Source organism: Rattus rattus, chromosome 2 (assembly GCF_011064425.1).
Source record: "Rattus rattus isolate New Zealand chromosome 2, Rrattus_CSIRO_v1, whole genome shotgun sequence".
Lineage (NCBI taxonomy): Eukaryota > Metazoa > Chordata > Mammalia > Rodentia > Muridae > Rattus > Rattus rattus.
In genome coordinates, this window is record NC_046155.1 from 62,295,262 (window position 1) to 62,317,123 (window position 21,862).

General features: G+C 48.8%; 1 protein-coding gene across 1 annotated transcript in view; it reads right to left on the bottom strand.

Moving 5' to 3' along the window:
- The window catches only part of Inpp5a (inositol polyphosphate-5-phosphatase A), a 181,229-nt gene that overhangs the window by 17,139 nt on the left and 142,228 nt on the right, over positions 1–21,862 (bottom strand). The window contains exons 9-11 of the mRNA XM_032892357.1: positions 18,519–18,603; positions 3,316–3,411; positions 3,146–3,220 (exon numbers count right to left, since the gene is read on the bottom strand). Coding sequence (XP_032748248.1) covers positions 3,146–3,220; positions 3,316–3,411; positions 18,519–18,603 — 256 coding nt within the window. The remainder of the gene's footprint in view (positions 1–3,145; positions 3,221–3,315; positions 3,412–18,518; positions 18,604–21,862) is intronic.

A 21,862-nucleotide genomic window follows, 5' to 3' on the forward strand; every position in this document is an offset into this window, starting at 1 on the left:
TTCCCTCCTCTCTTGCCTACAGCTCTGCAGTAACAGAACTACAGGAATAACCACTTAAATTTCACCTTAAAGAAAGGCCAGAACGGTGTGTGCTGAATACAGATTGTCTTTCAGAGAACAAGGCTGGCCATTCTCAAGGCACAGCACATTCTCTGTCTGGATGCTAAGACAGCCACACAGTGCCCTTAGACCCCAGTGGCACACCCCTGTGTGTTTCTAGGACACATTTTCCCATTCCCCCTCCCAGTGCTTCCCAAGATCAAACTATGTCTTCTCCTTAGCTGCTGAAGTCCCCTTGTCTGTCTCTCCTTAGCTGCTGAAGTCCCCTTGTCTGTCTCTCCTTAGTTGCTGAAGCCCCCTTGTCTGTCTCTCCTTAGCTGCTGAAGTCCCCTTGTCTGTCCCCTTGAAGCCCCCTTGTCTGTCTCTCCTTAGTTGCTGAAGCCCCCTTGTCTGTCTCTCCTTAGCTGCTGAAGTCCCCTGTCTATCTCTCCTTAGCTGCTGAAGCCCCCTGTCTGTCTCTCCTTAGCTGCTGAAGCCCCCTGTCTGTCTCTCCTTAGCTGCTGGAGACCATGTCTGTCTCTCCTTAGCTGCTGAAGCCCCCTGTCTGTCTCTCCTTAACTGCTGAAGCCCCCTGTCTGTCTCTCCTTAGCTGCTGAAGTCCCCTGTCTATCTCTCCTTAGCTGCTGGAGTCCCCTGTCTGTCTCTCCTTAGCTGCTGGAGTCCCCTGTCTGTCTCTGCTTCTAAAACTTCCTGTCTTCTTGTCAGCCTTGCATCCTTCACTTAAGGGAGCCTCACTTGCTTCTTGCCTTGCACAAAGACCCAAGTGACCTTACTTCTCTGGTTCTAAAGGCCCCAAGCCCTTCCCTAGCCTTCTCTAAGTTGGAACCACCCAGCAGGGGCAGTGTAACCCCTAGGTGCCCAGGCTTATATGGGTTCATGCTCTCCTCTTTTCTTTTTCTTTCCTGAGACATTGCTACGTATTTTGGCTTTGAACTCATTAAGCTCTACTCTGCCTTCTAAGCATGAGGATTGAAGGCCTGTGCCACCACATCCAAGCTGCTCTACTCTTTTGTAGTGAGCTGGAAAGTAGCCTTTTCCTGCAGATGTCTAGCAGAATACTACAACCATTGCCTTAGGAAAGCCTCTCTAGAAGGAACTACCAGTAGCCATAGTCTTTGAGTGACTGAGCAGGCAGAAAGGGACCAGAGGGCACCGAAGCAGACAAGGGCAAGGGGAAGGAATCCATCAGAGGCAGCAGCAGGGCACAGTGGGGAGAAACGGTATGAAGCCCTCCCATGGACAAACAGCAGTGGAACTAGGGATGCCTGTAAGATTAACCTGGCATGCTGCTGGGGTGAGGTTACTAATCAGCCCCAAGGCACGTGGCTCAGGCCTGCCACAGCAGTGGGGATGGATTCAAGCTCACAGAAGTTGGTGGACCCTGAGCTGGATATGTAGCAAGAGGCAAGTAACAGCACAGAGGGCTAGACATGCTAATCACTATGTTGTGGATGGGAGGTTAACTTGGGCCATGATAATCTTTGTGGTATAAATTCTACCTTTGTGAACAATACTAAATTATACTGAGACTACTGTATAATAGCCAGCTCCTGATATTCCTAACACTCTTGTTATCCGTGTCTGCCAGATATAGGAGGCAGACATACCATCAGATGGTTTTGAAGTGTCTGAGGGATGCAAGTGGCCCACATACATTTATCCGCATTCGATGTGCTCAGCTCCATTCTAAGTGCTGTGCATCTATCCCTCCATAGCTCATGAAGGGAAACAGGCATCCAGCTAAAGGCAAGTCAGAGATGGTAAGCGTGCACACACATGCGTGTACACACATGCAACAGTACCCGACTTGAAGTACCCAGATCTGTACCCAGCACACGCACAGGCTCACACTCGGACCACCATTGAGAGCAACTTCCTCAGGACTAGGTAGCTCATCTCCTACCTGCTTCCCCCAGTGGGGGCCATAGCTGGTTATGGACAATTTTAGGTGTCTTGGGAGCTGGCTGTTAGATACAGTGGTCATGGTATAGTTTAAGTTTAGGACTGTTCAGAGGTAGAGTTTATCACAGAGATTATCACCACACAAATACAGCCTCCCCACCCCAGCACAGCTCCACATTTTACCAGAACATGGAGATCTACACATAACAGTTATCCAGTAATAGGACAAAATTATACTACATTAAATAAAGATGGGCCGGCTAGGTAATTCAAAGAGTAAAAACACTTGCTATCCAAGCCTGACAACCTGAGTTCAATCCTCATAGAAGGAGTCAACTCAGCTCCTGAAAGTCATTCTCTGGTTTTCACATGTACATCATGGCATGCACCTGCTCATTTCACTTCACATGCACACCATGCATGTACCTGCTCACATGGCCCCCAACAAATTCATTCATTTATTCATTCATTCATTCACAGCAGTTACATCGAGGCCACTCTCAGTGCCAGTCTGCATATGGCTTACATCAGTGCAGATGCCCACGTCTAGAGACGCCTTCCCAGCAGCCCTAGTCTTGATGGTTCAAGTGGCACATTCTTAATGTATACTTTAATTTTCATGCATGTGCTCATATATAGTTGTATATGTATGATGAATGCATTCACACCCCAAGTGACACAAATGCAGTTTGGTGCAAATACATACACATAGTTAACACAATGCACACGAACATTTCATATATACTCAAGTATGCACACACCTTGAATACACAACCCCACAACAAGGACACAAGGAACTTTCTCACTCCCATCACCACATATGTGTGGCTTCTCTATTTAAAATGAGGCTCCAAGCTCCTGCTGTGTACCTGAGGCCAGGGACTTCCCAGTTTACATGTTAGTAGGCAGAACGTTACCTCTCTGACTCGGAAGACTGCAGTACTCACAGGTCACAGGAGCTCTGTGTTGCCCGTTGACCCCTGATAATTCTGGCAGCCTAGCTTAGCCTGACCCAGCCCCAGCCCTACAAGTCACTCCCACTACGTCATCCCAGAGCCTGGGCTTAGAAGCCAAACTCTGGGTGGCCTAAAAACATGTAGAGGTGCTGGTGACACTCTAGGGCCAGGAATGTTTCAAGGGCTCAATCAGGGTGACACTATAAAGGTTTTAAAACAGAACTTACCGCAGTGCCATTGTTGTCCCGGAAGACGTCCTGGTTGAAGTAGTCGAAGAGCTTCTTTTCCAACTGGAGCACGACCTGTGGAGTCAAAGATGCCTCAGTGCCCTGCACAGCTCCCACTCTGCAGGCCAGGTGTAGGTGGTGGCTGCCGCCCTTAGTCATGAGTCACTTACCTTACGGTCATTGTCTGACTCCCGAAATATCAACTTTACAACTTCATTGGTATCAGCAGCCCGGACTGTCTGCATTGTGGCCTTTGTGCAAAGTGTCTGCAAAAAGAGACAAGGATGCTCAGTTCCAGTCTATACACTCACTTCCCCAGTTGGTATTACCCAGAGCCCATAATCAATAGTTTTCTAGTGTCACTAATGGGAGGGGAAGGAGATCAGTGTTGATGGACACAGCTTTCACATCCACTCCAGGTGTCTAGTTTGACAGCCCTTGTGAGCTATTTCCCAGGAGGCCTCCCACCAGGCTGTACAAGGTCCTGGCTGAGTGTAGCTGATGGTGCAGCACAGATGGAGTGTGCTCACGCTTCCACAAAAAGCAAGGCTTGGTTAGCAGTGCCCACACTAGGCAGAAAGTCGAACCCTTCAGTGGGGCTGCTCCTTACTGTTGCTGGCTGCCCTGAGCCTCCCCAGGCCCTGTGGGGCAGGCTAAGGATATCAAGCTGTAGTATGGGGTCATAGCATGGGGTACTAAGCTGCAGGTCCAGGGCCGGATGGTCAACAGAGTAACCACCAACCTTGTTGCATGCTTGGCCGTGCTGTCTTTGGTGGTTCTGAACCAAAAGCAACCAGCCAGAGCATCGCTTGATAATTAAGTTCCTGTGTGTTTGAATTAATCTCAATACATGCAAGAAGGGGTCAATAAGGTCATTCTCCAAAAGCAAGACAAAGTTTGGGGCTGCCCCTCCACCCTGCCAGGAGCCACACCCTCACACACATGCGCGCGCGCGTGCGCACACACACACACACACACACACACACCCCTACACACACCTACACTCATTTACTCACTCTGCAGGGGCCTAGAGCTCACAAGGACAATGAAAACAAGACACTTACACAAATGACAAGGCGGCACAAGACTCCCAGAGACAATGGCAAAGCACCTATTGTAGGAATGAAGGTTCCAGTAACTGCCTCCTGCCTTGATGGCAAAGATGAAGGAAGTGGCTGCTTTCCCAGTCAATAAATCAGTTATACAAAATATGGCCAAACAACCAAGTCAAACAGGAAGCAAGAACCTTGTCACTCTGGCTGGGACTATAAAAAGAGCTAATTGGGGCTACTGACAGTCCCCAGTTGGACCATATAGAAAATAAACTAAAACAAACAAACAAACAAAACCAAAGAGGATGGTTAATAGTTAATAGGCCAGTTTGCTGGCAGTATTTGATCTTTTAAGGTCTCTGTATGGCAGGATTCCTTGGGCCTTGGGGCTCTATACTGACTACCCCAGAGAACTGCTTAAGCTCAGGACACTGCAGGTTCATTCTTGCCTGGGGCCCACTGAGGTATCAGATACCCTCTGGGCACAAACCTTAGGTGCTCCTGGGTAGCTGTGCCAACACAGCACCCATCCTATAGGTAGAGGAGGATAAGGGCTGAATGGAGCCAGCCCTATGTGTGGCAAAACTCGGCCCAAACCTGACACTCCCAAAACACACTCCAGGCCAGGCCATTGACATTCAGGGCACAGATCAGCTAACCCAGCCAAGTCCCCAAAGTGGCTTTTGGACTCAGTGTCACAGATCAGTCTGGCTGCCTTGGAACTGTGGAGGATTAGGACAAGAACCCAAACAACCAGGGGCATCAAGGCCACCCAGCCCCCTGCATCCCATGGAGGTCTTGGCCCATCCGGATGCTAATGCGCTTAAGTGGCTTAAGCTGCTTTCTATGAATGGGGAAAGGCGCTGGGTGGGGGCAGGCAGAGGGCCATTGTGGCCACTGCAGGACGGTTTAGGAAATTCATAGTTGTGTCTCCTTGAAGGCATCTGCCCTCAACTGTTAAAAACCCTGCTTTATCTCACCAAGCTGGCAGCTCCCAAAGGATCAACATCTGAAGGTCCCCCAGAGCTGTGCAAGGGCCAGCCACCCCGCCCCTTTCTCCCACACCCCTTCCCATGCACCTCCCCATTCACAGGTTGTAAAGGCTCCATCAGGAATGAGCAGGCAAAGCGGCCTTCTCTTGGCCTTTCACGCCAGAGAAGTCGTGACCACTCATGCAGAAAGCTGCCAGGCCCGGCCTTTCCGGCTCAACCTAAGGAAGGGATTTTACTCTTTTGAAAGGAGAAGAAATACCTCAAATGCTATTTTTAAAACGCCATCTAAAATCTATTTTTATCGCCAATGGCTGCATCACATGGCAACAGAAGAGGTGGCTTAGCTCTCAAAGGATTGTTTTGTCTCCTGGAATATGCTAGAATCACCCATGTGCCAAGGATGCTCACCTGCCATTTCTGGTTTCTTCTTGCTTAGACAGGTACCAAAACATGAGGCCTAGTCTAGCATCCCCAAGCCTGGTACTGATGACAGCAGCAGACAGCTGTTTTGTTTTGTTTTTTAACTATCAAACCACACGACTTTTACAGCTCATTAGCTTTGCACAAAGCTGCCCAGTAATCAGATGCCCTCATGTGCATGCAGGCATTGGTCAACTCATCCCAGGGACTAAATCCGTTCATTTCCCTCCACTCAGCTGTCACCAACACTCCTCACAGAGATCAAAACTCTATTAAGGGCAAATAGTCTTAACAGCAGACCAAGTCTTTCAGATGTAATGTTAGTCTGTTTAGAAAAAGCAAAAATTACCCATACTTTAAAAAAAAAACCAAAACTCTGACATTTATTCTATCTATCTATCTATCTATCTATCTATCTATCTATCTATCTATCTATCTATCTATCTATCTATCTAGTGAGATGAGGTCTCTCTATTACATAGCTCTCTGGCTGTCCTGGATATTAATGTATAGACCAGGCCTGGCCTTGAACTCAGAGAACTGCCTGCCACTGCCTCCTCTGCAAAAACAAGCAATGATAAAAAAAAAAACTTTCTAAAATGACATTTATCTACTTGTATGTGTGCACATGTGAGTAGGTATGAGTGTGTCACTGCACCCATGTGGAGACCAAAGAACAGCTTTTGGGAGTCAGTTCTCTTTTACCATTTGTGTCCCTGGGATGGATCTCAGGTCATCAGCCACAGTGGCCAAGCTTCCTTTCCCACTGAGCCATTTCATTAGTCCTTATCTGTGCTTTTTGACACACAGGTATACTTGGGGCTAGACAGTGACAGCCAGTCAGAGCTGGCCTCCAACCTCAGAATAATCAGATTCGAGCCCTAACAAGATCCTTCTCACACTTTTTCCTTCAGGACAGGGGAGAATGAAGCTATCTTACAAGGGGGTGACTTCTCGGGCCCAGGACAACCTTCCTGTATCCTTAGAGTCTGCTTTCATGATACAGGGAGGTTTTAAGCAAGCTTGCAAGTTCGGCCGACAATCTTGATACTGGTGGTTGAGGAACATTGTGGAAATACATAGAGATTTTTTTAAACTTTCTATGAGCAGTGGAATCCAAGCAAGGCAGCTCTAAGCTCAGTGTGAGCGCATCCTACTGGGCTGTCCTCTAGCCATTCCCTAGCTGCTAAGCTGCAAAACCCAAATCAAGTCACACTGCAGCTTCCCTGCAGTGTCCAGCACAGCTACCTCCAAACCAGAAGGATCCTTTACAAAGGACTGGTGCAGCTGTCAGCAGCTCAGAGTCCAGCCTCCATCTGGAACTGCCGTCACTGGACCAGCTCCTCTCTGTATCTTGCCACAGCAAATAGTGGTCAGAATAGAGACAGGGATATACACAGCAGCTGGGACCCAGGGACCTTCTCTCTCCTCAGAGGTAGAGAAAATTCAAAGGCACCTCCAGCTTGCCTCTTTTGCTCACCGAGGAAGCACACAGTAAAGGCTTTTATATTCCTCATGGAGTGTGGGTAGCATTGCCTTTTGTTACTGTCCCATCATCCCTAAGGCCTGAGACACTCAGCCTCAAGCTCCATCTGCTGCTGGGACCATGCCCCACTCTGTGGGTGCCCAGCTTGGGCTACAGGATGTGTAGCTCCAAGGATAACTTGGGTTTCTGGACTGAGGGTACACCTCCAAGGCAGGAGTAGTTAAAACCACATTGTGTTAGATCCTGCTGACGGTCTCCCCATGGTAAGGAGCCAGCTCAGAGAGCCCCGGATGACTCAGGAGCCCCAGGTGTATCTACCCAGCACTGGAAGTGGTAACTATGCTGTGGAGGAAGCATCCAGACAAGAGTGGCAGAGCAGGATTTGGTGTCCTGGTTAAAGGCCTCGAGAAACAGCAGGTCCAGGAGTACCGACTTCTATGCAGTGACATACTCTGACCCCAGATTCTTACCTGGTGATAGCTTTGGGTTTTTTTTTTGTTTGTTTGTTTTTTTTTTTTAATTGCAAATTCACACAATATATTCTGATCATGGTTTTCCCTCTCCCATTCCCTCTTGGATCCTTTCTGACTCCTTACATACCCAATTCTACACCTTCTTTCTTTCTCTCTCTCTCTTTAGAAAACAAACAGAAAAAGTTAAAGAGAAAAACAAATCAGAATAAGAAAGGAAAAAGTATAAAAAACACAAACACTCACAAAAACAAACCCATAAAAACACAAAATTAGAAACTATAATATACAAACCAAAGACCAATAAGATAAATAATCAAACAAAGCAATATGAGGCAAAAAAAAAAAAAAATCTACAAAATCCCTGCTGAGTTTATTTTGTGTTGGCCATCTACGGCTAGGCATGGGGCCTACCCTGAAGTGTGGTTTATACACTCAGCGAGACTTCATCGGAGGGAACTGAGTTTTCCTTTGCAGACAGCTGCCAATTGCAGACAGCTTCTTGGTTAAGGTGGGAGCTCGTGCCCACTTTCCCATTTCAGTGCTGGGACCCTGTCCAGCTTGAAACTGTGCAGGTCCTGTGCATACTAACCATTTAACCATTAAGGGTGTTTCTTTGTTTGAGACAGGGTCTCTCTACATAGTTCTGGCTGTCCTGGCACTCACTCTATAGAGCAGGCTGGCTTCAAACTCACAGAAATCCTCCTGCCTCAGCCTCTGGAGTGGTAAGATTTAAAGTGTGTACCACCACAACCCACTGGGGCTGTACAATGTTTGTTACTCAAACCAGGATATCTGCTGGTGGCTAGACAGATAGGCTTCTCAGGATGGGTGCCTATCCTTTGGTGGCATCCAGGGTTCCCTGGTATCTCTGCAGAGGGATGAGACATCCCAGTACTGATCCTGCCTGAACAGGGGAAGAACTCTTCGAGGGCATAGAGGTCCTAGTCCTCAGCTAGGGCTTAAGCCAACTAACTCCGGGCTGGCCAGCACTGATACCTGCAGGACCCAATATGTGGGAGGGAGAGCACAGCCAGCGTGCTTGCTTGCCAGGGCATAACATCTCTCAGAATTTGTCCCAGGGGAGTCATGGACAGATTGGTGGACAGCTCTGGACCTCGAAAAGCCACCAGGCAATCCATTGTCCACCCCAGGACTGTGCTCTGGGAAGGGTTGACGCCTCCATTGTCTAAGGTAGCCTGTCACTCACCAGTAGTTGCACAAAGCTATGGGGGCAAGGTTTAATCCTGACTTTAGTCAGCAGATGAAAACCAGAGGCCAGATGTCCTCTGGCTGTTAAAAAACCCAGAGCCTCCTGGCCTTGCCTTTTTCTTTTCTTTTGCTTTGCTTTCCTTCAAGGGGGCTTGTGGGGTAGGGGGTCAAGAGTTAATCACAAAGCAGTGACCCGAACCCCAAACATCATGGGCAGCAAGAAAGCCATTCCAGGGCAGGATTGGAGCTAAATCACCTGGAGAGGATTAGGCACCCTTCCCACCCCAAGGAGAACCTGAAGGGAATCATACCTGCAACTCCATTTGCAGTACCCAGGAGAGCAGGTGCTTCAGTGCACCCTTCACGAGCAGGCAGAACCCAAACCTCCAGGCTTCCTGGCTGCAGACCCCAGCTGCTCTGCCAAAGCAGCGCTGACAAGCCAAGGGTGCAAAGAGGCCACTTGGACCTGCCCAGGCTGGTTCTTAGATTTGAGGGTCACACCGGGAGCAAACAACTCCTCCTGAGTGAAGCCTTGCTTGGCACTTTATCTCCTATGGCGCAGTCACAGTCTGTGACTAAAACCCAGGCAGCTCTGGTTCCCACAGCTGTGGGACAACCATCTGTTAGCAACCTCAGGCTAGCTTCCTGCAGTCCTCATCTGAGGTACTAATGGGAGGGTCATACCAAATTCCAGAGGCTTCTCCATGGATGGTGTCAGACAGTAGGATGATTGGCTCTGTGTTGTAACTAGAAGTCTGTCTGCACACACAAAGCAGCTAGGGCCTCCTGCTCTTGAAAATGGTGCTAACCCAGGGGCACATGGACTGCCTGGCACTGAGGCTTTGCAAGTACCTATGACTTATGAGGGAAAGGAGGAAAGTGGGGTTGCTGGGAGGAAGGTGTGGCGCTCAGGCTGGACTTATCCAGGTAGCATGGGTGCTAGCTCCTCACACAGGCCTGTCTGTTTACTGCAGGCAACAGCTGCTGGGTGGGCTTGGAGATGCATCTCACCAATTGTTCACGCCCATCCTCTAAACACGACCCTGTTTCTGAGCCTTTAGTCCTCTGACAACTTCATGCAAGAAAACATGCAGACCCTCTGATAGCGTGAAATCAGGAACAAAGGCCTGGGGACAAAGGGGTGAGGGGTGGTTGTGGCTGTGGCTGGGCAAATTTCAGCCACACACAGATGTTCCTAGGAATGTCTGCGCTTTAAAAAGAAATTAGCCTTAAACAGTGTCTTTAGCAGAGAGGAGGAAGGCCAGTCCCAGCAGCATCCTATCGGATCCCGTCAGGGCCAGACAGACCAACATTACAAGTTTTAGTGATGGGCCCTCACATCCATGTGAACTGTGTGTCACACACAACAGTCTGCTCTGTATTTCCTAGATGAATTTTGCTTCATAGCACTGCAGTTTACTGACATTTAAACCACAATCTCCAAGACTTCCAAAAACAGTGGTGACTAATGACAGAGAATCCATGTAGAAACTCTGGGTTCCAGTCAACAATTAAATCACATTTTGCTACTGAGGGACAGCATTTCAGATCAAGGGAGGCAGGGCAGAGAGAGAAGCTGGACCAGCTGTGCTGCCTACCACTGTACTATGGGGCAGCAACTCTGAGGAAAGTTTGGGCTCCTGGGCAAAGTAATCCAGTCCCACGGGGCTGGCATATGGCAGGTCTGGAATTGCTTGTGTCAAGTGAGGCTCCCCTGACTCTGTCCACACATGCTGTCACTCACAAGGCCCCCTTCAGTATCCATATTCAGTTACAACTATGGTGTCTATATCCCACCTCATCTGAACTCTAATCAGTCAGTGCCACGGTTAGCTGTGGGGCACGAAAGGTGGGCATGGGCAGGTGCTCAGTGCAGCTGACCTGGGAACAAGCTTCCCATGAAATCTGAGCTGTGCTGAGATTACTTGCCTTCCTAGCCTCTGTCTGCTCTGCAGGTGACTGTCAATCTCTCTGACCACACAGCCGCTGCACAGGGGGCCCACAGGGTCAGAAGGCATAGCTGGCAGGGCACAGGTCACTAACAATGAAGACTCTGCCTTCACTGTGGATGACTTGTAGGTGTGATGGGCTTGAAAGTATCCTGGACAAGAAGACCTCTATCTGGTTTAAACAAATGAAGCTCACACGATGAGCCTGCACCACTCTAGGCAGCCAGTCAGAGAGCAGCTGGTGTGTGGCAAGAAACTGCTTGTGCCAAAGAGGCCCAGCACCTTGTGTGTAGGTATAGCCAGGATCTTGACAAGAGCATGTGAGCCTATGACATGCTCCTCACAGGAATGGTGGTTACACACAGTGCACAAGGTACCCGTCCTGGTTCAATCTTCTTCCCATCTCACACTGTTAGTTCAACCTCAGTCAGGAAAATATACTAAAGCTCACAAGCAGCTTTCGCACAGCAGAGATGATGGGAGGGCAGAAAGGGGATGACAGCAGCCAGCTCCCAGCCAGCCTGAGGCTCTCCTGAAGGAGGCAAGGACTCCTACCAGTTCCACGCAGATGTCCCTCGAAACATATCAAAGGACAATCCTTATCACTAAGCTCACATTTTGATGTCTCTAAAATGCAGAATTGGTTATTCCAGAGAATAACCATTATGTAGGTTAAAAATAGTTCTCTTAGAATACTGAACATTAATATAAATTCAGGTTCAAATACATAGCATGCTCTTAAATTAACAGAACATTTTTCCTTGGAATATTTCCTTGGCAATATTAACCAAAAAGGTCCTCCACTGCTGCCGCTGATGCAGGGTGCTTAGACACCTTAACCCCATGAGCCAGGCACCTCAGATCCAGAACACCCTTGTCTCACCAAGAAAACAGTGGATGCAGGCCACTGTGAAACAGGCACCAGGGGTTTAAATGTTAACTTGTGATAGTCCTCACAGTCTGCCACAGTCCTGGGCTAGTCACCTGAATTTAAAAGCACAAACAAGCCATTGTCTAACCATTCCTCAATAGCTGGTATCAATGGGCATTGTTTCAAATCTTATCACAGCACAGAAAATAAGGGTTACTGGCAAGTCACTCAACTGATAGCTCAAGATGGAAACAGGTGATTTTAAAGCTTGCGTTTATCACATGAAGATAATATCCTGACAAAATCTCTGACATGAACTGTACCCCAATCCGAAGTCAGCACACATAGGAGAGATGCTTATCTTGACTGCTGCTCTATGCCCTGTATGGCAGAGAACAGGGTTCTAAATCCATAGGACACCACATGGAAAAGATACTGCCATCCTTATAGAGGTAAAAGCCACCACAGAGCTGTCAAGGATACATCTGCACCAGGTCTAATTGTGTTTGATAAATACTTGTGACTAAATGGCACATACAGACAGTACTGAATTAGCCCTGCTAACCTTTCTTATCTTGGACACAGACACACAGACACACAGACACACAGACACACACACACAGACACACACACACACACACACACACACACACACACACACACACACACACACACACACACAGCTTCTTGATGATAACCCTGCCACACTCCCATTCCCTTGAAGTCAAGGCAGAAGTCAGTGTGCCTTGTCCCAAGTCTGTGGCTAGATCTGCTATAGTGGTGGCACCTCAGGCCCACAAGGCCAGAGCTGTAGCCTCTCAGGTGCCTGCGGCCGAGTAAAGCATAGCACGCAAAGCACCATCACTGACCCCACATCTGGGTGTCCCACGGCTCTCACTGAGTGGGGCTGCAAACCACTGAAACTGAGGAGGAACAGGGCTTAATTTTGGCCAATTCACATAGCTGCACATACAGCAGGGTGGACTTGGTTGCCACAGCCACTCCTGTTCACCGCGCCCCTGGGTATATGCTGGTGGACACTTGGGTCCAAGCCCCTTCCCTTTTGCTATGGTCTAGAACATGCCTACAGAACTTGTGGGCTATGCACATGGGGGTACACAGAGTGTTCTAACAAGAACCCAATGGCCATAGGTAGTCAGCTTTTCATCTGGATCCACATGAAAACAGTCCAGTGGCAAAGGCAAGAGTGCTGGGGACTCTCAGATGGGATCCTGAAGAGTCATCAAAAGGAATAGTCAGCTGCAACGTTACCTCCCTGGCCAGCAGTGTAAGAACTCCTGGAAACCAGCAGTGCCTGGCTATCAAGCAGGCTGAGTTAGCTTGCTGTTGCAATGGTCTTCGTCACACTGTGGGTGTGACACTGGGACCCTTTGAAGTGCTCTTCATACTTGGCACAGCCAACACTGCGGCCACCTCAGTGCCACTCTGCGCTGTGTCCCAGTTCTTCTGGAAGGCATCCGCTGAGACAGTGGTGCCTTCGCTGGGCCCTGCTCTAAAACAGGCACAGCTGGTACCTAAGAACGTGGTTGTCAGCAACTGGCAATAGGATTTTGAAAAAGACAACTAGCTTCCAAAAATGCATCTATCATCACCACTCATGGGGAGGTGATGGACAGCAGGTGTGGTGAGCCCAGACCATGCAGAGACAGGCGCGGCTGGCACCGCTGTCACTTTGCGTCACCATGGCCAGCTGAACAACCCAGCTGCCAGTTGCCACTATGCAAGGCATAAAACATACCCTCCAAGCAATCCCAGCAGCAGGACGGTGCTGGAGGCTGCATTATTAATTAGAGTAATGGAGCGTGGTCCTGTTACACGGCAGGATAATCGTGTTTAATTTGTGTATGTTTTAATTATGGCTTAAGCGGTGCCAAATTTGATCACAGTATCATCTTTTCAGTTCTGCTCTGCAAGCATGTTTGCATTAATTTGCATTTGAAACATAAGAAGCTGCTCTTCCTGGGGCAGGGCCTGCACACAGAGCCCCTTTCACAGGCCTCCCATCCAGTCCCCACACAAGTGACAAGCAGGTCTCTACTGTGCTCCAAGAGCTTCCAGAGCCTCCAGGCTGGTCTCTTCCTGGAGGCACCCTAGAGCCTGAGCTCGCCCTCCCTGCAGGATGAACAATGGCTGCATTTAATGCGTTTAATTTACTGAGATTGGGCTTAGCTCATTGGCCTTTCATTGTTTTGGCGATGGATTTAATTAACCTCTGATGAATCTTGCCAGCCAGTGTGATGGCGTGAGACCCCAAGGGGCAGGGCTATCAAATGGGCCCGATTCCCTGAAACACTGGTATCTCCTCGCCTGTCCAGGATGACAGGAGCACTGAGGGGCCCCATTCTGGGTGGGGACCCAGTGGCCTAAGAAAACAAAGCAAAGAGTCTAGGCTGTGCCAGACACTGAAATCAACCTCCAGTTTCACTATGGGAAGGAAGCCACCAGTGGATGACATACCACTATGTTCGGTATCTCAGGCACCAGCTACCCACAGGCCTGGGCCAGCTTCCCCAGAGGGCACCTCCTACAGGGTATCACCCTGTGTTGTGAGCATCACCTTCCTCCTGTGACTGAGTCTGTCTGTGACTATTCTGAGTTTTCACTCTTCCTATGTTTTACTCTGTCTTTCAGAAATATGAAAGTCACTTGGAGGTGACCTGGCAGAAACAAGGGTATAGAAATTCCTAAGAGGACTTGGGCCACGGCTGCTCTGCAGGCATGCATATTATGGCATCTGAGGTCCTTCATGAAGGAGAAGGGAGAAGAGGGAAGGACTGGCACTCCCAGTGGCCATGTCTGTGGACTAGCGTTTCGGCCACAGACGCCACCATAGCCCGTGCCCCAGTAAGCATGGTCTGGCTGGGCTGCACAATTCCTGTGGGTCCTCAGGTGGTCCTAGGTGGGGTGGAGGCAGAAGAGTCCATGGAGTAGAGTGAGACAATAGACAGAACAGTGGGCCTGGGAAGTGTGGTGGGACACTCCCAAGGCTGGTAATGGGACCACGTGCCATGGAGTTTTCATACTGGGCTGGTAACAAGGATAAAGGGTCTTTAATCCCAGAGTTGAACAGGCTTTGTTTCAATAAATGAGCTTAAAAACCTACAGTAAAAAGTTGTTTTCCACATTTTTTACTGTTGGCTTACTTACATAATAAAGTACATTTGCAATGTACTGTGTGCTTTACTGGCTGAATGAAAAGCAGCTATCCATAGTTTTAAAGAGCTTCAAAATCCCTCCAGGCACTCATATGCAGACCTAAGACACATTCATCTATTTATCGAGCAAATTAACTGTGTACAAACTACTGACTTTCCTCCCACTCCTCTGCAAGTGCCAGGCAGACTAGTAATAGGGAGAAGGGGCTCCAGGCCTCCAAAGTGGGCAGAGATGCCCACCAGGATCAGTGGTCGAGGGAAGAGCCAGTCATCAGGTGGCATTCCAGGACAGCAAGTGCCCAGTGCCAATGATCTCAATGCCCTGTTTCTGTGTGTCATCTAATACCTAGAGATGATTGGCACAAAGACAGCAGGTGCTTCAAAGAGATCTTACGCTGTGGGCACCTTGCTTGTGGCTGAACAGAGCACTGTTGGGGCCGCTCCCCATTGCTGGATACACTGCCTGTTCCTTCTGTGGGAATCTGCATAGCAGACTAGTGGTGCCCCTGTCTTAAGTGGGACAGTGCCACGGGTGGAACACTGCAAAGATCAATTGGGTCTCTGGCTGGAGACCAAGCACTGTGGACCTCCCAGAACTGGGTTTACATGATGAATTAAGAGGTTTTATTTATGGGTGAAGAAGCTGAATCCAAGTACAACATGATAGCAAGGCCATGGGGACATTTCCTTAAATACAAAGGTCCTTGATCTGTGCTAAAACTTCACACAGGCCTGCCACAGGCTAGCCCAGCTACTTCTCTCTGTAAAATCCAGGAAAAATGAAACTAGAAATCTGGCTTCACGTAAGAAACTTAGAGAGATCCAACCCTCTCTCAGAAGCCACTCTCCCCTTGGAGATTCTCTCCAAACAGTGCCTTCTGTAGAATTAGAAGACTGCAGGTGACTTGGGTGGCTTTGCAGATGCATTAGTCTGCCAGCAGGTGACATAAACTCACCCTCCACGAGGCCAGAGCAGCTCAGCCAGAGACAGACATATCTAACATCCAGCAGATCATGAAAGGCCAACAGTTCTCCGGCAGACCCGAAGGCAACACTTACTGATGGGTTCTAAGAACCCTGACTACTTACAGAGGTAGCTGACACCCCTGGAACACAAAACCATCCATTCCTATCTTGAGAAAAGGTTCCCATGGCCTGTGCAGCAAGGTGACATCTTCTGGTGCTTTCTCTAAGTCCTCACAGACTGTTCTCCAGTGTCCATCTTGCTCTAACTATAGTAAAGGAGAAGGAGCTGGAAGACAGTGTCTCCCACCCACCACGCCTTGGTGCCTGGTGTAGCCCCACCATCACTTGGCCTCCCAGTCTCCCTGCCTCCAGCTCACCAAAGCAGCCAACACAGCTCTGACTAGACGCCAGTAAGAAGGTATGTGGTACAGGTCAGACTGATGACCTCCTGGGCACTTACTGGCTTCACGATTATAACGAAAGCCGTGCAACTCTGCCCAGGCACCATAAGGAGACATGGGGCAGGCAGAGAAGCCAATGGCTCTGGTGAGGTCCTTCCTGGGTTTACACACAGGCCCACTGTATGGAATATCCACATGTCCACTCACCCTGACAGCCTCCCACAGAAACACACCCTGAAGGACAGATTTGGAATGTAGCCATTAGCTATTCTGAGTCTGTCCAGACTGGCTTTCTCTGCATTCTACCCAGAAGGAAAAGTCTACTGTGAAGAAGTTTCTCTGACCTTTCTCCAACCACTGGTGTTGGTCTTCTAAGTCATTTACTTCCATAGTAGCCTCTCTACCTAAGTAGGGCCCTAGGGAGTCAGGGAAGCCACTGTGTGCGACAGAACTGCTGGCCTCCTGCAGCAAGCTGACAACTCAGCTCAGAACTCAGCAACAAGGGAGTGGGGTTCTGGGAAATGAGTCTTCGGGCCTCTGCTGCTACCTGAACGGAATGGGGACCTTCACTGAAGACCTTCCCTCCTAGTATACTCTGAACAGCTCTGGACACAGTGAGAGGGAGCTCCACAGACAGGTCTTACTCCCACTCCTTTCAGGCTCTGGCATCAGAATGAGAACAGACACTATAAGCCAGCAGGAGGGTGCAAATGCATAGGCACAATAGGGGGAGGTGTTCCTTTCTCCATGGCTGGGTTAAGATGCACGGCTAGTTCCAAGAGACTGAAGTGGCAATCACAGAACCTGCATGGGTCTGAGCTAGGTCCTCTGCATACACCTTATGGTTGGCTAACTTGGTGTTCTTGTGGGAATCCGAAGAATGGGAACAGGGTTTTCCCCTGACTCTTTTGCCTGCCCCTGTGACCCTTTTCCTCCTCCTGGGTTGCCCTGTCCAGTCTTGATATAAGCATTTGTGGGGAAACAGAAGAGGAGTGGATCTGGGGGAGAGGAGAGGTGGGGTGGGTGGGAAGTGAAATTGTGGTCAAAATGTATGAGAGAGGGGTTAAAAAAAAAAAGATATCCTGCTACCAGGAGCCACTGAATACCCACAAGTACACCCCCTTCCCACTACCCACTGAACACCCAGGATTCCCCCTTCCCACTACCCACTGAACATCCAGGGATAAGAACTGTACCCATTGAATATTCAGGGTCATCTAAGAGACCTCTTGCACTACAAAGTTCAAAATGTACCCCATGGGCCTGCCCTGATGAGGTGCCCCCAGCTTAATTAAACACAGAAGGATTTTAATGGCACATCACTCATTTCTATCAACCAAAGGGAGACACTTGCTCAGCTCTGTCTTTAAAAAATAATTTTCTACTGAGTATGGAAGATTAATGTGTGACAATATTTGGAATGGAGACTACTAATGAGAAGACAGTAATCTGAGGTACTGCATGACTTCATGCTGTTCTCACTGTGGCCTCTACATTTGGATTACCTAGTGTCACCGCATGCATGAAAGGTCCTGGGCAGAGTGGAAGGTAAAAGGTGGGAGGGGTCTCACTTTTCTGCACCTCCAGTTTTGCTGCCACCAGAGAAGGTGGCACATCCTAATCACACAAGAACCAGGAGAGAACAGTTGCAAGAAGTCAGGTACCCAGTTATCTGTCTTAGAGCTCTGGGTGCCAGCACTCATCTAGTGGCAGGCATGGCCCACAACACAGAGGAATCTGGCTCTTAAACTAACACCATAGGACTTGCTTCCCTTGGCAGGATACCCTAGTCGCATGGGTTCCTTCCAACCTCAGGCTGCATCACTTGTCTTGGGGCCAAAGTCTGCCAGCTGCAGTCACTCTAGGGACTCCAGGACCCTGGCACCCGGCCTGGGGCTCCCATAGTAGTCAATAGCTTTGGAGTTCCCCAACTAAGAGAGCCTCAATTAATTACATGAAGTAGAACAACCAGTTTCCTGGTGTTTGATGAGGACTCAGCAGTGGAAACTCCAGTGGGAACCAGCCCAGAACCCAACAGTCCCCAGCTCTGCAGGGGTCAGAGTGGCAGAACACGTGGCTTCCCTGGGCTGTTTCCTATGAGGCACACCAAGCTTGCAGCATGCAAGGATGCCTATTCTTAAGGCTAGTAATGGCTGACTGGCTGAACAGACATCACCACACCACACCACACCACACCACACCACACCACACCACACCACACCACACCACCACAGCACAAACACTTCTCCATGAAGACATTTTACTCAAACAGCATCGACATCTATGAGAATGATGACATGAAAGTGGCCTTTCTCTGTCACCATTTTCCCTGCCTCAAGGAAACTCAATGCCCAAGCTGAGGAGAAACCCATGCTTACCTCTACAACAGACTTGGAATCCAGGCGGAAGTTGAAATCACCGAAGACAAAGTAGGAAACTTTTTCAAATCGCTGGTCGATGATTCTGAGAGGAGAAATGGAGACCGTGGTCACTGGTGCTGCAATGCTGACCAGCTTAATTGGGCCTGGGCCAGCTACTCCACCACACTCCCAAATGCTTCCTGCCATAAAGAAACTATGATTGTTTCTTGCATTCCAAAACCTAGCCCAAAGGCTACTATTGGCACACTGCAACCAAACAGCAGTCAACTGTTCTTGGCTGGCCAGGAGGATGTGGAAATCAGCAGTAAAAACAGGACTAGACAGTCAGAGAGATCAGCATTGAGAGGAAGCAGGAGAAAATGTTGGAGAGCTTGTCCTAGGGTACAGGTATGCTTATGTTTGTATGTGAGACCCTATGACCACAGCAGGAACCTGACTGGGCTGCCCACAGTTGCCCTCCTTATATATCATGAGCTCTCTTAATGCTGCAGTGGCTACATCCTACCCTGATGCCTCTAAGTCACACACAGAGGGGGGTTCCTGTAATAGTACCCTGGCTAGCCCGTGACTTCTCCAGATTCTCTACCAATCACAATCGCTTTATGAAGAATTTTTCCCACTGATATATCCAAACACACAAACATCTAGCAGAAGAACACATAGCAGCTTCTCTTACGGAGGAGCTCAGGTTTCCCAACTGCCATAGTTGCTGGTAGCTAATTAACAACTCTCCTGCTCCTGAGGCAGAGCAAAAGGTCCTGGTTTCTGTTTTGAAGGTGAAATGAAGAGCACTTACAGCACAGAATTCGCTGACCAGAGACCAGTAGAAGGAAAGCGTGAGTTCTGTCTAGAGGCAGAGGACATCTAGCAGTTACTGCAGAATTCACTGGCCACCGCAGCCTTAGCCACATTACCTGATGTGACAAAGTCCAAGGTAGAGCAAGGGACAGGTTCATGTTTAAAATAAAATAGAATAAACTTGATGGGCTGGGGAGAGGGCTCTCTGAGTAGAGGGGCTTGCTCTATAAGCATAAAGACCCGAGTTTGAATCCCCAGCATCTACTTAAAAAGTTACTGGCTGTGTGTGCTTATAATCCCAGCATCCAGGTTGAGGCGGGGAGGGTAAAGACAGACAAACCCTAAAAGCTTGCTCCCTGGCTGGCCAGCCAAGCCTAAACTGCCAAATTCCCGTTCAGAGAATGACTTTTTCTCAAGGTAGAGTCTCACAGAGGAACAGGTACAGCTGTGAGATTCCCATGGCTTGGATATAGTGGACTCTTTGAAGACAGGCCTGGGCCTCTCCCCCCAAACAGTTGGTCAGAGGCTCTCAATGGGGACAGAGTTGGGCAGGTAAGCGGGCATTCAGGTTCCATGACAGGGTCAGCTCCATTTCTCAGGGCATGTTCCACAGACCAGATAACAGTCAGATCTCTATGTTCACAGTCTGGTTAAGCACAGTGAGAGCTGGAGAATCCTAAGGAACACGGGGGAGGGAAAATGCAATGGTGGGGCTGAGCTAGGGGCTTACTAGCAGCTCTGGTGTCCACAGTGCTGTGCCCATGGCACTGTGCCATATATAAACACCTCACCCTGCTTCTTCTCATAAAAGACAAACAGCAAAACAGAGCAAACCTCCAGCCTGTGCTAGCTGCAAGGGTGAACACTATCACATGCGGACAGAAACACTTGATATGTCTAAACATCTGTAACTTTATCTTGTAATCTAAAAGATCTACCATGAGAAAGCTCAAGAACAGAGCTGGTGAAATGGCTCTGGGGTAAAAGTGCTGCTGTACAAGCTTGGAGAACTGGGCTTTGTACTTGGGACCCACACAAATGCAGGAGGGCATTGATTCTGTTAGGCTGGGGCCCCGGTTCATCCCTGCACAAACTAGGAAACCCCAGCTGCCCTCATTCCCCCAACCCCACCCACACAGAGAAAATTCCAGGCTAACATGTCGTTATTCCTCATTTCCCCCAAGAGGGCCCACCTAGGTTTTGACCACGTATGGACACTGTCCCAGCTCCTAGCTAGCGTGTCATCACTCCTCACCTAAGCTCTATAAAACCCCCTTGCTTTAGCCTGGTTACCTGCATGATCTCACTGAGCTCCACCTGCGAGATCGGCGAACCCACCTGAGCTGCCTCCTAATAAATCTGTCTTTATCCACTTTTAATATTGTCTAATCTGGCCGATATCTGCATCACCAAGGGAGAAAAAGGCTAGCAGGGGCTGGAGAGATGGCTCAGGGGTTAAGAGCACTGCTCTTCCACAGGTCCTGAGTTCCACTCCCGGAACCACACAGTGGCTCACAGCCATCCATAATAGGGTCGAATGCCCTCTTCTGGTGTCTGAAGATGGCTACAGTGTATCATACACATACAATAAATAAAACCATAAAAAAGCCTATCAGACTGCATGTCCTCCACATGCTTGCCACGGAACACTCATGTGCCTCAGGAAAACCTACATTAAAAACAATGAAGACTTTTGAGTTAACAAAGTCCACTAGTGTTTTCTTCTGTTTCTGTTTGACTCTGTTTTGGGCAGTCTTGCTACAAAACCCAGCTTGGCCTAGAACATCTGTCTCTGCCTCAAAAGTGTAGGAATTACAAAATGTACCATTCTTCCTTTTCTTATCCTGCCCCACCTCTCTCATTCTTGCTTTCCAGGCAGGGTTTCTTTGTGTAATCCTGGAACTTACTCTGTAGACGAGGCTGGCCTTGAACTCAGAGATTCACCTGCCTTTGCCTCCTGTATGCTGGAATTAAAGGTGTGTGCCACCACCACCTGGCTACTTACACTTCTCTTAATGAGAGTGAATATTACAGTTGATCTAAATGTTTTGTGTACACCTATAGAAATAATATATACACTTCAGAAGCGATGTCCCACTCAGGCATGTGCTGGTGTGTTATATGCACATGGTACAGTCATGTATGTCTAACTTCATTGCAAGTATCCATACTTAGAGAGAGAGAGATGGCTTTGAAGGACTCATGGACAAAGCACAGAGGAGAGCTACCTTGTATTCATCAGCACTGATTTCTTAAGCCTTTGCACTGCAACTTCACTCTTGGGATTCTGTCTCTTCTAGTATGCAGTACATGCACCAACGCAAGCTCTGAGCTGGAAAAGGGCACTTTGGCTTTTCCTTAGTCAGAAACCACTCAGCAGGCACTCAAAGCTGCCCAGACGTTATACTGAGGCCCCTTGGGAGGCCAATGGGACCCATGAACCAGAGAGTGTGGAACAGGCCAAAGCTAAGTTCAGTGTAAGAGCATCATGGGAGGAAGTGACTTTATAGGACACTAAGTGTGTCTATGTGGACAAGTCAATC